Raw genomic sequence first — 16,122 nt, 5'->3', positions numbered from 1 at the left:
TAAGAATGCACAACAGATCGAAGAGAGTTATGACGCAAAGATCGTTAAGTCCAATCCATTTTATCTATTCTAACCTGCAAGAAGTATACATGTTTGTAATATATATATTTTTTTAAAATACCTGTGTTCATACTTTCAATACAAAGTCATATTCGCCTTATTGGTGTTCCAAAATACTGACCATTGGCGTTTAGACATCCGATTGTATGTTGAATGCTAAAAGCTAATTGGAGGAAATGAATGGAACACTGGGTCGAGACTTCCCAAGAGTTACGCTAAGTAGCTAACTCCATGTAAATGAGCCTTTCTTGAGAAACAGCAAGTTGTGCAGCCAATCAAGAATTTCTCAATATTCTGTGGAACACGATGGTTCATTACCATGTTTACAAGAACCCTCTACTGGTCCCTATCCCGAGCCAGTTCAGTCCAGTCCATACCGCCCCAACCTATCTCTCTAAGATCAATTTTAATATTATCCACCCATCTACGTCGTGTTATTTCTAGCTTTCTGGCTTTCCCACCAATATCCTATATGCATTCCGCTTAGCCCCCATTCGTGCTACACGCCCTGCCCATCTCATCCTCCTTGACTTGATCATTCTAATTATACCTGAAGAAGAGTACAAGTTATGAAGCTCTTCATTACGTAGTTTTCTCTAATCTCCTGTTACCTCATCTACCTTCGGTCCTAATATTGTCCTCAGCACCCTGTTCTCAAACATCCTCAGTCTGTGTTCCTCTCCTAATATTATATACCAAGTTTCACACTCATACCGAACCATGGCGAAATTATGGTTTTGTATATTCTAATTTTTAAGTCTTTTGATAGCAGACGAGAAGACCAAAGATTCTGGACTGAAAGCTCGGCTAGCGTTATCCGAATACTCATCTTAATTTCCTCCTAAATTAAATTCTGATTTGTTACTCTCGTTCCCAAATACCTGAGCCGTGCTACAGTTTCAAAGGATCTGTTAGCTATCTTCATGTCATGATTTCAAATAAACTACTCTTTATCACTGCTCAGATCACACCATTAGCAAGTAACAATTCGTTAAAATAATATAAATCACTTATGGAAATTTTATGTTTTTGTGCTTACAGAATTTGTTACTAAGATTTTTAAGCAAAATTAATTTTTATACATATCCGTAAATATGAAATGAACTAATTTTGTTTCAGAATTTGACAAGGACATCCATCTTACAAGAAGAACTGTTATTACTTTTTGGAAGCAGTACATCCAGAAATGTTTCGGATAAAATTTGTAGCTCGGAATAACTTAAGTGCCCTATGTCATATTCTCTTCATACTGCTCTTAGACATAAAGTTGTGAGGATACGAAGTGAGTGTAAACTGGATAAAGGTCTCATCTAATAACAGGCTTAGGTAATAGCCTCCAGGTGCTTAACCTTCGACTTCTGTTAGCAGAGTGTTTGTTACAGTCGCTTCAGGCCGCGACATAGCTGAAGCGGTTAGTCGCTGGCTTTCCCCAATGGCGGCCCCGATTCGAGCCCGTGTCTGGTCACGTGAGTTTTGTGGTGGGCAAAGTGGCANGGCCCCTACATGCGGAGTTACAGTGGTGACAGAGGCGGGCTGACTCCACGCCCCCCTGTACCACGGCATTACAGCGGCGGCAGCAGCGGGAGGGATACCTCCATTCCCCCCCTGCGCCGCTAGGGCATTACAGTGGTGGCAGCGGTGGGATACCTCCACGCCCCCCTGCCACCAGGGCATTACAAGTCTCTTCATCCGAAATGTACGAGCAGTTCTACAGGTAATGATTGTCGAATTCTTCGACGAATTTAATGAACAAGTTCTCATGAAAGCGCCTAGTTATGGCACACTTGACAATTTTGTGTAGCGTATCATTTAATGGAAAATTTAATATGTACAATTTCCTTTTAATATCTTCAAAGAACACCCCTGAAGATGGTAAAACAAGAACCGAAACATGGAGGGAATTAAACGTATGTGGCCGACGAAAATTCAATAGCAGTAACAGGAAATGTGATGGTATTCTACCTTTATGTATGCACCCTGTTGTGTGTTATTTAAGAATAGATATATTTTTGGACAGTAACACAACAAATAATAAAAAAACAAAAACGAAAGAGACTACTGTGTCAACATTTATTTTCATTCTTTGTTGGTGGTATCGCTACATTTTTCGACCCATTTTCCTGGGTTATCTTCAGGCGTACATGAATACTATGCCTTCTGAATTGCATCATTAAGCAATATGAATTCATATTGTGTCTGTATAATTGTACCTTAATTTTAAAATGTAGTTAGAATATAGTTAAAACTAAACTAAACTTTAAGGCCGCACCATAGCTCAAGCGGTTAGTCGCTGACTTCCCACCGGGCGGCCCGGGTTTGATTCCAGATCTGGTCAAGTAGAATTTGTGGTGGACAAAGTGGCGCTGGGGCAGGTTTTCTCGGAGTACTTCGGTTTCCCCTGCCAATCTTCATTCCACCAATTTGTTCCACAATCACCCTCACCTATCATCTGGGGCTGGTACAATAGGACAGAAGTGGCCGCAGTACAAGGGACTTAGTCCCACCCCACTAGCAATAAAAAAACTAGAAATTAAACTTGATATTAAATGGAAAAAATTTCAAATTAAAATTAATTCATCTAAAATTATTCTACGCTGATTCATGAAATATCATGTCGGGAAATGAACCTTATTCAAATTAATTACAATTCTGGTTATGAATATCTAAAAACTTTTAGTATCTGTTAATTTCTGTAACATTGTGGAACAACTATGATCAAGCAACAGACGATCTGTTATATGGAGGCTGAAGCAGACGTTTGTTCTTGCAAGTGTGGTATGCACTTTCTGGACTAGACAACCTGTTTGTCGGAGTTAAAAGCTGGTCGTCTGGAAACGAGCTGCGTAACACTGACGAGAGCGAGAGAATGAAATGGCGTGCAGTACCCTCCACCCCCTCCCCCCATCCCGCACACTTGCGCGGCTAACCACGGTAATTGCCAGTAGGTCATAAAATTCTCCCAGACTCGTTGAATTGAAAAATGAAAATTGCCAATGTAGTAACCCTATACATGAAGAGTGGGGGGCGAGCGGGGTCACCCTTAACACGTACAGGTAACCGTTATATAAAATGAATTGGTCCCCAGTTTCCCTCGTCCACTCACGTCCCCTTGAATTCTTTCGTGCCACAGTGCTAACCCACCCCTTTCCTATATGACCAAATTAAACACCAAAAATAGACATACATTTGATTCATATTCCTGCTTCCTCTATTATTTGATAGATGAGGCAGTAAATTCACTTGATTAATTCGGAACACGACAATGACAAAGAGAATTCACTATACTAATATACATAACAACAGTTTTAACTACTTACATGCACAGGGTTAATAACTTGGCCCTTGAAACTCTTCGTTTCTGTAAGGTCCTGATTCAGTAAGGCCTAAGTGTTTAAAAATATATGCACCTTGGGAGAATAACAAAAATAAATAAGAAGTTCTGGGAAAAATCAATGGCCTATTTTATTTTGATACTACACATAGATACACATTGATACTACTACACATAGAAAACGACGCCTCAAACAATTATTCGCTGCCGCGGAAACGTCTTTACGGAGTTGTTACCAACCAACGATAGGCGGATGCACAAACAGATCCACAGACTCTCCCTTGACAAGCCGCGGACGTCATAGAAAATAAAGCGTTCAACAATTCTACTGTTGCATATATTTGTTGCCGCGGGAACGTGTTTACTGAGTTGTTACCAAGCAACGATAAGGGGATACACTTTACCAAGCCGTTGCTTACAAAAATGGGATACAAATAATGCCACACAGACGGATGGAAGGGATTTATATACTACGCCGCTGAGATGGGTTCAGTTGCCATGATATATATACCAAGTTTTATAAAGACTTGTTCAGGCGTTCAAAAGTTTATTGGGGGGGGGGAGATACACAGATATACACACTGGATGCCGACAGCTTAAGCTAGCTTTAGGAAAGTAGGCGAAAAAGAGATGTTCATGAAGAAGCTAGTAGAAGAAAAGAAATTCAAAAAGTGTTTGATATCATTCTGTTCAAGATCTGTTACATTCTCCCATACCTTTAAAACTCGCTTGATGTATGAACCTCCAATTTTACCCGTTAATTGGCATGAGTACAGTACGCGTCTTATTTATTTTCATGGAGGAACATAAATTACAAATTACACCTTCAGAGGGGTGAACACAGAAGGTAATAGACGATATTAAATAATGATGGACATTGTGATTTATACTGGACACTAATAAGGAGCCGGGATGGCGTAGTCGGTAAAGCGATTTGCTAGGGGCTGGACGACTGAGAGGTAGGAGTTCGAGTCCCGGTAGTGTCAAGAATTTTCTTTTCCATGTCGTCCAGACATGACCTCCAATCCAATGGGTACCGAGGCCTCTTTCCTCGGGCGTAAAGCGACCGCGGGGTGAAGCTGACCACTCACCTAAAACTAGTGCCGTGGTTAAGAAACGTGGGTCTATGAATCCACTCCCCCTTACGCCTTCATGGCGTAGTACTTAATTAGTTAAGCATAGGGACAACTTTACTGGACAATAATTTTGTTAAGGCAATGAAATCAATGCTAGAAAAATTATCACTTAGAATACCATGGGAAGCAGATGGATGTCATTCAGCGCCGTAACTAATAGCTAACATTGCTAACTGCTGGATCATCAGACCCTGCTCTCATATAATCAGTTATCTCCAGATATTTTTCCCGGCATTTTTTATCAAAATTGTAACGTATTTCTAACTAAATCTCTTGGGGGTGTACTATATCCGGACCAAGTAACAGATTCCCTATTGAGCCAGTCCAATTTTGTTCACAACACTAAACAATGATTTAAGTATATATTTTAATATTATTCTCCAACCCCTCTGTCTACCTTCTAGCGGATAAACACAATAGACCATTGAAGGTCGCAGTGCTAGGGCCAGTTTTAAGGCTCACTCCTCATACTCATTCTAGCTGATATATTCACATACAAGCCTCGAGTGGTTTCCGAACTCAGAAACCCAGTGTTCGAGCGAGAGAATGCATTCTGTGCCTTAGCACGTCCGCTGTAATCGACACAAATAAATGCAGAAACACTATTTTAGACGTCCTGTGCGTTGAGGTTGTTAGTTCCCGGCCATTTTTTCACATCTCATCTGTAAATCAGGTGGCTGTGCTTTGAAACAGCCTGTCCCATATTTTTCCTTTACCATATAACATATTTCACAATTATTTTTTCTTCCTCCTTATTATTACTAGTAATAAAATTCTCTGCCCCTTCTTCATTCTAGCTCTTCAAGTGTACGATGCTGTTAGCTGCACTCACTCTATATTGCCAACTAATTCGACGGCGAATGAACGAGTTGTGGATAGCAATTATTCCGCAGGAGCGATATTCTGAGAGGCTGTTAGAGAAATGGAATTAATGCAAAACACGAATAACTCACTGACAATATATTTTCTGTCTTGAAAATCGTTGCCAAGTCCAGCATTTCGCCTTAGTGCAGTAACTAAAATGTTCACTGTTAAGGGCAACGAAACATAGGACCAAGTACTTCACAATTTTCAACAGCAGTAATAAATTTCTCTTCTTTCACTGCAGTTCTAACAGCAAGCCCTTTCCCTCTATGTCTCCTGCACATAATCTTTATAATTACACTCAGTAAGTGGCTACAATATTTCTCTTTAGATAAAGAAATACGGGTGTGTACAGTATATGCGACTATTTTACAGTGTTTCGTAGTTTACAATACTTTCAATTTACTTCAAATGAACTATAATATAAAATCTGTATTTGAGGTCATATGAACGACAGGTCTTCAGATTTACATTACTGTAGGGAAAAGTTACCGCCCTATAGTCGATATTTCGCTATATCATAATCAGCTAGGGTACCCTACTTGTGCAGTGAAATGTTACTGTACTACCTGTGCCTCTTTGTCTTACGGTATATATAAAAAAACAAACTTAGATGGAAACCGATAAGGAAGACATAAAAAATAGTTGCCTCATTGATAGTTTTTCACCTACGTTCTTTAGAACTCATACTTCACGTAAGGACACATTATTTTCTCTTGCGTTAAAATTAGCCAAATTTACAGCTGTCTGAGAAAGTTGCAGTACTAAATAAGATACGCCTTTATATTTCAGGTATTTAATATGGCTTACCATTTTAAAGAAGTTACAGAATAAAGCGGAGACGTGCATTCGCTTACAGGAAATATCAATATCACAATTTAATGCAAAATGCAAGGTACTGATATAGACATTAACTTGTAGACCTTAATATACAAGAGACTCCCATATTTTTCCAGCGAGAAAATTGGAAATTATTTCTATTGCAAAATTGAATATTTCATTTAGTTCTGAAGTTTGTAAGCAAATATAGGTAAAAATTGTACTACTGAGAAAGAATAAGTTCAAATTTAATGCACCAATTACAGTTCTTGGTGTTTTCACAAATATCATCAGAATGAAAGTTACTCGTAGAACTCCTTGTAATCATCATCTTCATATTTATTCTAAGGATACGAAAATATGGCGATCCAACTTTTCTAAGAAGCATTATTTTTTAAAAAATAATTAGTCTTATAGCCCTGTACCTAAAGAATCTCTGGGAAGAACCAATCGCCTACTTTCCTTTCGGTGTAATTTCACTGTCTGATACGACAAGCAGAAAGAAACTTCAGTATATATACGTAATAAAGTCAATAGCAAATCCAGTTTGGGAGGCTTCAGTGTTGGTATTACTGACGGCAGTGATTTATGGTACACAAATGAGATGGCCTCAGATGGCATGATATGCGTGCTAAGATTTATGATGATTGGTGCAGGCGTTCAAGTATTATTAAGGTTTAACTTCAGGAATTTAAGAGACTGTAAAATTGAAATCTCTGATACGAGGGATTTATTAATTATGTCATTCAGATGGGATCATCTGCAGTGATATACGCACCAAGTTTCATAAAAATTTGTTAAGGAATTCAGAATTAATAGGGGGATAAAATAACACTGACATGCACACACGTACAGACACACACACCGACAGGAAGGCGATGGCATAAACCCTACATTCATTTTTTCAAAATAAGGAAAGTAGGATAAAAACAGAGAGAGCTACAGCTGGGCTCGAAGAAACATTACAAATTAGGGTCTGAGGTTCTCACAGCGGTAGTTACGAGAGGTCCGTCTTCTGACATAACGCCACGTAGTCCGTTAAAAGTCCATGGATTTTCAGTGGAAAATACCACTTTCATCTTCAGGGTGAAGGAATAAAACAAGCAAGAAACCAGCGTGATACTTGCTTCCTGCTTCACATTAGTTTCTCTCTTGGCTTATTTTCTGACCCTGACTATGGAGGCGACATATTCCTCCGAAACGTCGGTTGACTGTAAACGGACTACATGGCGTTATATCCCAGAAGATGGAACTCTTCAAACGATATAAACATCGTTAAAACAAAATGAGAGCGGGCAGTTGCATACTAAGTATATTTTATGGCCTTAAAATAGTAGGATTGGAGCAATTGATGTTTATGGTTTCATATTTATAACCTAACCGCAGTTGTAGTTGTAAGTCTATCACACAGCGACATTACTGCAAACTTTATGGCTAATATTCATACGTCATGAATCGTGTTCCTATCGGCGTCATTATAAACTTTATGGCGTCAGTCTCAGTCAATCCTGTGTGCTAGTCTCTCCGCGGTCAACAGGCCATTCGGTTGTTAAAGAGGTGAATGTAAATTGAAGGTTTCATGAACAGGAAATTTGTAACGCGTTGCTTCACATGTAGAGAACTAGGAATTTTTTCAATAATTCTGAATTTGGTAATGTTGAAGATGAGTTGTATAGGATTTGAGGTTCTCACAGCGATAGCTACGAGAGATCTATGTTCTGGGATATAACACCACGCAGTCTGTTGTATATCAACCGACGTTTCAGAGGAACATGTCGTTGACTTCTTCAAGGTCGAAGAATAAGCCAAGTAAGAAACAATTTATGCTTCGTTCCTGCTTCATGATGGTTCTGTGTTTGGCTTATTCTTTAAAGCTCAGGATGGAGGCGACATGTTTCCCCCAAACATCGGCTGATTTTCAACGGACTACACCGCGTTATACGCCAGAAGACAAAAATCTTGAAGAAGAGCTGTTTGGAAAATGAAACATGTTACCACAAAAATATGAAGAACTTGCTCTTATTTATTTGAAAAATTTAACTTTTTATCTACTTTTAAAAGCCGTAAATGTTAAAGATACACAGCGTAAGATGACTCTATTGGACCTTAATATGTATGATTTTGAAACATTGTCTGATACTCTAGAGAAAGGGAAATTATAAATATGTACATAGGTCCTCGTGTTTAGATATTAAGCAAATGCAAATTAAATGAATGGGCAGTAGGCAGGCATCAGATTCAAATGAAACTCACATTTATTTATTTAATGCAATTTCTTACCTACCTCAGTAAATATGTAACCAATTATTTGGTTAGAAAATTCAAAATTTCGACACGACTAGCTCCAAAGTCTACAATTAGAAGAGATTTTGAGCCTTTCCTGACAACATACCTATTTAGGCTTACAGTAATATCATTCTGGGACTGTTCCGAAAAATTTCCCCTTGCCTGCGTCTTACCGTTAGCATCCCGGTAAGTGTCCAAGTAGTGAGAGCCGCCACTGTCCGGAGTTGACTCTCGACTGTAGCCTCCTGCAGCACCTGTCGCAGTCGAGAACCCTGGTACAGGACGCACCCCACTGCTGAAGTTCACCGGTTCGTTGGCCGTCGAGAAATCCACGGGTTCCGTCTGCTCCTCTATGGACCGTGGGCCAACGAACCCGGGGCCCACAGGAACCGCCTCTCCGGGGTACATTGGACTGGCTGAACCACTGCAGCAAAATGGGCTGTGTTTGAGGCACTGGCTTACGAAGACAGACGTTACAGAACTAAGCAGATACAGTACAAGAAACTATGGTGCACCCATTTTCATGTGCTTATAGGAAGTATCTCCTAGGAACATTCCTCCTTTACGAACCGCTTCTCCGCATATACACGGTTCGTTCGAGGCCTCGCGCCTCATTATTCATTTATTTCGAAAAAATTAAACAAGCTGCTAATGTACAGGTGTAAATTTCTTCTATTACAACGTCAGAAAATAAAATTGTTTCACAAGAAGCTTCTACTTTATATCAATACTTAGTTAACCTACAGAATTATATTTTCAGTTGTCATATATTACTGTTCCTAGAAGTAAAGAGAAGAAAAATGCCACACTCACCTAGGTTACCCCTGAGAAATATTCATTCAGTAACCTTAACTCCCATTTGTAAGTTTTCTATGGAATGCTTCAAGAAGCTGTTGGTATGCAGCTCCAAAGACAGACTGGCTGACGAAATGGAAAGGATTTTGAAGGAAGTGGTCCAAGCTTAATGGAAGGACAATCCCGACACTCGTCTCGAAAGATTGGAGAAAAACTACGAAAGATGCCAGTCAATACAGCCGATGTTCCAGCTGAGATTCGAACTGAACACCCATACAGAAACCTGTCCAATACTATTTATAACAAAAAATCTATGTAAATGAAACCATAGGATTCCGAATTACGTCTTTTTATGTTGAGTATAATTTTTCAGGAACGTTGCTATAGTTAATGGGGGTGTATTTGAATTGCTGTGAAAAATACTTAAATAATGAAATCAATAGTATTAGAACACGGGTCCATAATGTTCGAAAGTTTTTTTGAACATAAATGCTGAACATCACAATGGGTACAAAATGCCTTTTCTGTTTTATACACAGATGAATTTCATATGAAACGCAGCATACGGAAAGAAGGAAGAGGTATATTTAATGTTTCGTCTAGAGTTTGAAAAGCTCAGCTTGGATTCCTTCAAATCTCATGACGTGAGAAAAGGACGGGTTTCTTAAGATTCCGTTTTGTTTTCCCGAGGCGGCAACGGCATGAGGTCTGCGGCACCAAGAAATGAGGAAGAAATATAATTAAAATGGACGAAATGAGAGGGGGGAGAACACAGTCGGAGAGAGATAAAAAGGAGAATAATAGGAAAATGTGCAGTGTACACACATACACACGCACACTGAAACCAGACAGAGTTAGAGAAATATGATTTTCGTTTGGCGGAGAATTTTGTGTTTTTAAAAGAGAGTGAAGGATTTGTGGGGAGGGAAAGGAAGGAGGTTATGATGAACTGATCTTACCGCATCACTGGTCCCATAGAAATGTCAATTTACTTGTTCATCGTCTCGAGTGGATTATATAATGGAAACAGGAAAAAGAGAGAGGACCCATCTGGATCCACTCCATCTCGGTGCTACAACAGCCTTCTTCTCGGGCCATGCACTTCAGCTTCTCATGCGCATTGTACATCTTTTCAGTTTGTATTCGCGGGCAACAAAGATGGCCGACCGAAAGAGACCAAGTCAGGTCAGAGGCAGAAGTTTAGAAAACGTGGATAAAGGAGGAAAAAAAAAGTGTGGATTGTTTTCAAACAAACTGAGAAAGTTTCGCTTTAGGGCTTGAATTGGAAATGAAAGGCATGATGGGAAATAAGAAACGAAACGAGGACGAAGAAGATATTCGTATAGAAAGTTATGGGAATAAGACAGAAGATTTTTTAAAAGTGAGATGGAATAGGGCTCTTACTCTTGGCATATTTTTTAACTACATTTACTGGAAGATGAAGTCAAAACATTTATAAGAGCCTTATATTATGTAATTTCGCGTAAAGGTTAAAAGGGCATGGACCAATGAAGCCTGTGAGATCTCAGACTCTTATAAAGGTAAGTGTGAAGATCACAGTCCTCTTGGATGTGACACAGTGTAGACTGGTGTATAGATACCAAAATTACAAGTTAGCTTGCTGCCTCCATCTTCAGGGATCTACAAGATCGTGATCTTCAGTCATAACCCTTTTACTATTACAGAGTATTGTAATCCTACGAGAGATGGCCAGCCATCTTTGACAGCTCCACTTTTCTTATTGTTCAAATTAGAAACGTCGGTCTCAGTGCTGAGGTCGACTGTCTATATAGTCCTTCTGTAAAACACAAACTAACATGATATAAGTGTATAACCACACTCACTCAAGCAGCTGAGACCTTCTTGAGAAGCTGCCAATTGTGCAGCTACTCAAGAACTTCCCAGTATTTTGTGGAACCCGAAGGTTCATTATCATATTCACAAGAACCCTCCACTGGTTCCTATCCTTTCGCTTATGTCCTTTATCCAAGGCATCCGTCCAGATCCGAGGCTTCTTGCAAATGTTCGTAATAAGCTTACTTATCACGGCGAGGAGTTGTAAGTCCCACGCCCAACCCTCAAGCTGGAGGATCATCCCTTTTCGGCTGTCCGCTACTTCTTATACAATATATTAGCAGCTACCTTCCATACTTGGAGGGCGTCTCCTCCATCCGCAACCTGAGGACGCGCCATGCCGTGGTGACAAAGAGACACACTTAACTTGGAAATATAACCACAAGAGAATTAAAGGAAAAGACAGCAAATGTGAGACAGATTCTTTCGACTGAACAGGTGAGATACTTGTCCTAAATCTCAATTGCAAGGTCAGTGTTATGCTGGCGGTCAGCCAGTTTCTCCAACAGCTCGCAACGCTATTCTTCGCTTGGCCAACAGTGGCTGGAGTATAGCAATAGTCTTATCTGTTGTCTTCTGTCGCCATTTTCACGAAAGCTACTTATTTAGAACAGTCTTGTATTCTCTCAATTTGGGTGACATGGTTAGGCTGGAGGGTAAGTATGCCGTGCTCTAAGTGGGACATAAGAAAAGGACAATACTGGGTTAAGAAGGTCTCTGACATTAAGGGAAGACTATAGACTGAGGGTGTTTGAGAAAAAGGTGTTGAGGAGAATATTTCGACCGAAGAGGGATGAAGTGAGAGGAAGTTGGAGAAAACTGCATAATGAGGAGCTTCATAACTTATACGCTTCTCCAAGTATATTTAGAATGATGAAGTCAATGAGGATGAGGTGGGCAGGGCATGTAGCACGAATGGAGGAGAAAAGAAATGCATATTGGATTTTTGTGGGAAAGCCAGAAGGAATGAGATCACTGGGAAGATCAAGGCGTAGGTGGGTGGACAATATTTAAACGGATCTTAGAGAGATAGGATGGGGTGATATGGATTGGATTGTTCTGGCTCAGAATAGGGACCAGTGGAGGGCTCTTTTGAACACGGTAATGAACCTTCGGGTTCCACAAAATGCCGGGAATTTCTTGAGTAGCTGCAGATTTGGATCCTCCTCTAGAAGGGCCCAGCACCATAATTAAGTAAGTACTGGGCTAAGAAGAGGTTTGTCACAACAATGTAGCACGCAGGCAACATTTTCGTGGATTATGATCGTTGTAAAGGATATATTCCTACACTAGAAATGAATTTCTTCAGTAAAGATGTGCCTACAAGAAAACGGCGTACCTAAACAATATTAAGCCCTCAACATTGCTCCTGATTCACTTCGAAATAAATATTCATTAACGAACTTTCTTTGGCACACTTCTTTGTTTCAGAACTGACAGAGCTAAAATGCGTCACTGAAGTTTTTCCTTAATATATCAGAGTATGCCTATTTTAAAATTGATTATTACGATAAGTTTCCATAGAAACAAAACACAAAGATTACTGGATGCTGAAATTTGCGTACATTAAAGCGTAACAGGGAGGCAAGGGTATTTTCTCCAGGTCATGTATTTTTGAACACTTCAACAGAGTCTGTATATTCCCAAGGTATCTCGAGAAGTTGAATACAAGAACTCAGTTTACTAATTTTTATTCTTTATATAATACTTACAGAATATTATTAACCTGTTCGACGTTCTTGTCGTAAAAGATGTGTATCTCTCAACGCGAGTTCATATTTTGTAGCTTTTCTTATAAATAATATTCTTTAACAAAGCCGGCAGTACTACGGAGTTGTTATAGTATCCTAAATAAGTCTTAAGATATGCCCATTTGCCGTTTTAGTGTGTCTTAACTGCTTCCTTTTTAACTCCCTCGACGACTTACGGGATCCGGTAAGTGGCGGTTTGCCCTACAAGCATATAGAACGCCCCTTGCGGCGAGCTCGACAGTTAATACCGGCATTACCTCGCAGTCTGGGTGAACACGTAGGACAAAAACAGTTACGAAAAAAAAAAATGCAAGAATGAAACCAGGGGAAGATGTTAAAAGGAAAGAAAGCTGGAAAAGCGTTAAATTTAAATTTCGTTTAGAACACAGCATACATTTTCTTTTGTTGAAGCACTCTAATTTTACTCTTGAAGTCCCGTTTTCTGAAACAATACATTTCATGCACTGCGTGTTGGATCTGCTTTAGGCAACGACACGAGTTTCAAAATAAGTGGCCCAGGCTCAAATATGGATATTGCATATGCGATTTGTGATGGACATAGAGCCACTATGACAGCTTTCTTTGCGGGAACTTCGAAATTTCTCTTCTACCAACTAATTCCAAAGGTATTTCATGCAGAAGTATCACTGCAGCTGGGTTGTGAGTTCGAGCATATCAGCCACCATCATGACAAATTGTGTGTGTGGGAGGGGGGAAGGGGAAAGGGTGAAGGATGCGAGAGGGTGTCTGGCCAAACCAGTGAGCAGAGTATCACACAATCTGACATCGGTAGACTAGTTCAATTGCCCGAGTATGTGTGTCAAAAATACTGCCATCCTATCAATGTATACATATTTAAGTCTGAAGAGAGAGAGGGGGGGGGGAAAGGGAGAAAAGGGGGTATCAATGAGAGATACTACATTTGGGGAGGTAAGAAACATTTATTCGACTCACGTTTTGAAGGTCCACTGGCAGCGCCAATTCACTCGTCTGGTAAAAGTACGTTTGAGAGAGGGTAAAGATTTACGAAGTGAAAAAATCAAGTTTCAGCATATGAAATTTGCTAAGAGCAAAGGAGAAAAGTTTGGCAGAGGTTTTATTGAGTATGATCGGAATTAATCATAGCAAGAAGTCGTTACAGTCTCCACATATTAAGCAAATTATATAGGAATAAATTCTGAGCCTACATTGATTCATATTAACATCTGGAGTCAGAGTTATTTATGACTGACGGTTTACCGCCCATCAGTTCGTCTTGGCGACAAGCCCCTTGAGACTCATGACCAGTAATTTTATTATCCAACTAAACGCTTGCGGTTATATTCCTTATGTAACATCCTCTCTGATGAGAGAACGGGTCTGTTGTTTATAATTGTTGCTGATCCTCGCCAGCGCAGCCATTCTCATGTCCTAGTATCGTGGGACTCATGGCCATATTTTACTGTCTCAGATTCAAGACTCTCCCAAAATGTAAGGCCAGCTTCCCTTATTTATATCCCCCTGGAACAGGGTGGTTCGGCTATATCCCCAGGCACTGGGTTTCTAAGCTTGAATTTAGTCTAAATATGATTTAAAAATTCAGCTCTTACGTCAGAATAAATTTATCGCGTCTCTATTAAAAACACCACCCGGTTACTGCTGCTTAGGAAAGTAATCGATGTTAATTTTGTGAATGATACGAAACATGTGAACAAACAAGGCGGGCAAACTGGAGACTTTTTAATGCTAAAGCATTTGGTAGGTATAGCTAACCATTTTCCTTTAAGTGGTTAAAAAATTACGAAATACTTGAAACCGAGTTCGTTAATATAAACAAACACTGGCAATCTAAAAAAAAAAAAACCCATGTTTCAGCACGGACCATCCTATTTCACAGTCCCTGTTAATTACAGTTTCCTCTTATCAGTAAAGTTAGGTGCATTTCCTCTGACAAATATCACCTGCAACTCACCTGGCAGGAACCCGGCTCACGCTCAAATCAAGGGTTTGTCCCTGTGGACTGGGTACCTGGGGACTGGCAGTGTGGTGAGGACTGGCGGCGGCTTGAGGACTGCCTCCAACGACGCCACCTCTTTGGCCACCCCCATAGTGGGGGCTCAAGTTGCTAGCTCCGTAACCCGGTGCCTGAAAATCATATACGAGGTCTGACAATAGAGCTCGCAAACTCGCCACCGTGGACAGCAGTGGACAGAAACCTCAGTATGGTTTGATGATATTGGCATATCAATGTTACACAGCTGTGTTGTTGTTGATCTATGGCAGTCTCTTTCTGAGTGGCGTCTATTATTATCTGAGTGTGTTCCGGTGCGCCGTCGCGAGAATGTCGGAGCCTGAATTAGAGCACTATCTGTGAGTGAGGTTTTAGCCAGTAAACAAATAAATGTGCTGGAACACCCTCCCTACTCCCCGGACTAGCCCCTAATGACTTTTTTCTGTTCCCGATGATAGAAGAAATATTGAAAGGAAGGCATTTTGTTGACATAGATGACATCAGGAAGCTCTAAAGGCCATTCCATAAAACCTGTTCCAAAATTGTGGTACACAGCTTACAAAGGGGAGTAGTTTGAAGGCGAACACAGTGATATTAGCACTTTTACCGCGGTGAGTTCGCGAACTTTATTGTCAAACCACGTATCTTGTAGTCTAGTGATAATTTGACACCAGAATATTGTAGGGAAGTGTTTACGATGCAGTATCTATACGTATTAGGCAGCTGGTCGGTTGGAACATCACATATCCAGACTGAGGTCTCCTTGTCTCATAGAAAAAATGACATAAGAAACGAATTGGGCAATTGTTTATCCTTCCAACTCGCATATCTGACAGGGGTTTCAAAATTCAGGCGTCCAACTTTAAATTAAATACTTTATAATAATATCAACGTAGGAGCCGGGGTAGCGTAGTCGGTATAGCGACTGCTTACGGGCTGGATGACCGAGGGGTCGGAGTTCGAGTCCTGGTAATGTCAAGAAATTTCTCTACTCCACGTCGTCCAGACCCTCACTGGGGTCCACACAACCTCATATCCAAGGGATACCAGGGATCTTTCCTCGGGAGTAAAGCGGCCGGGGCGTGAACTGACCACTCACTTGCAATAGTGCCGAGGCCAAGAAAATGTGGATGTATACATCCACTCCCCATACGCCTTCATGGCGTAGTGCTTAATTTGTTAAGCACAGGGACAACTTTATCTTTTACTTTTATAATACCATCAACACAAATATTT

At 40.3% G+C, this 16,122-nt stretch overlaps 1 protein-coding gene across 1 annotated transcript in view; it reads right to left on the bottom strand.

Moving 5' to 3' along the window:
- The window catches only part of LOC111866038 (mucin-19), a 519,428-nt gene that overhangs the window by 78,936 nt on the left and 424,370 nt on the right, over positions 1 to 16,122 (bottom strand). The window contains exons 11-12 of the mRNA XM_023854546.2: positions 14,848 to 15,020; positions 8,670 to 8,920 (exon numbers count right to left, since the gene is read on the bottom strand). Coding sequence (XP_023710314.2) covers positions 8,670 to 8,920; positions 14,848 to 15,020 — 424 coding nt within the window. The remainder of the gene's footprint in view (positions 1 to 8,669; positions 8,921 to 14,847; positions 15,021 to 16,122) is intronic.

The sequence above is a fragment of the Cryptotermes secundus genome, unplaced genomic scaffold, assembly GCF_002891405.2.
Source record: "Cryptotermes secundus unplaced genomic scaffold, Csec_1.0 scaffold258, whole genome shotgun sequence".
Classification (NCBI taxonomy): Eukaryota; Metazoa; Arthropoda; class Insecta; order Blattodea; family Kalotermitidae; genus Cryptotermes; species Cryptotermes secundus.
This window is presented reverse-complemented; position numbering and strand designations above follow the sequence as displayed.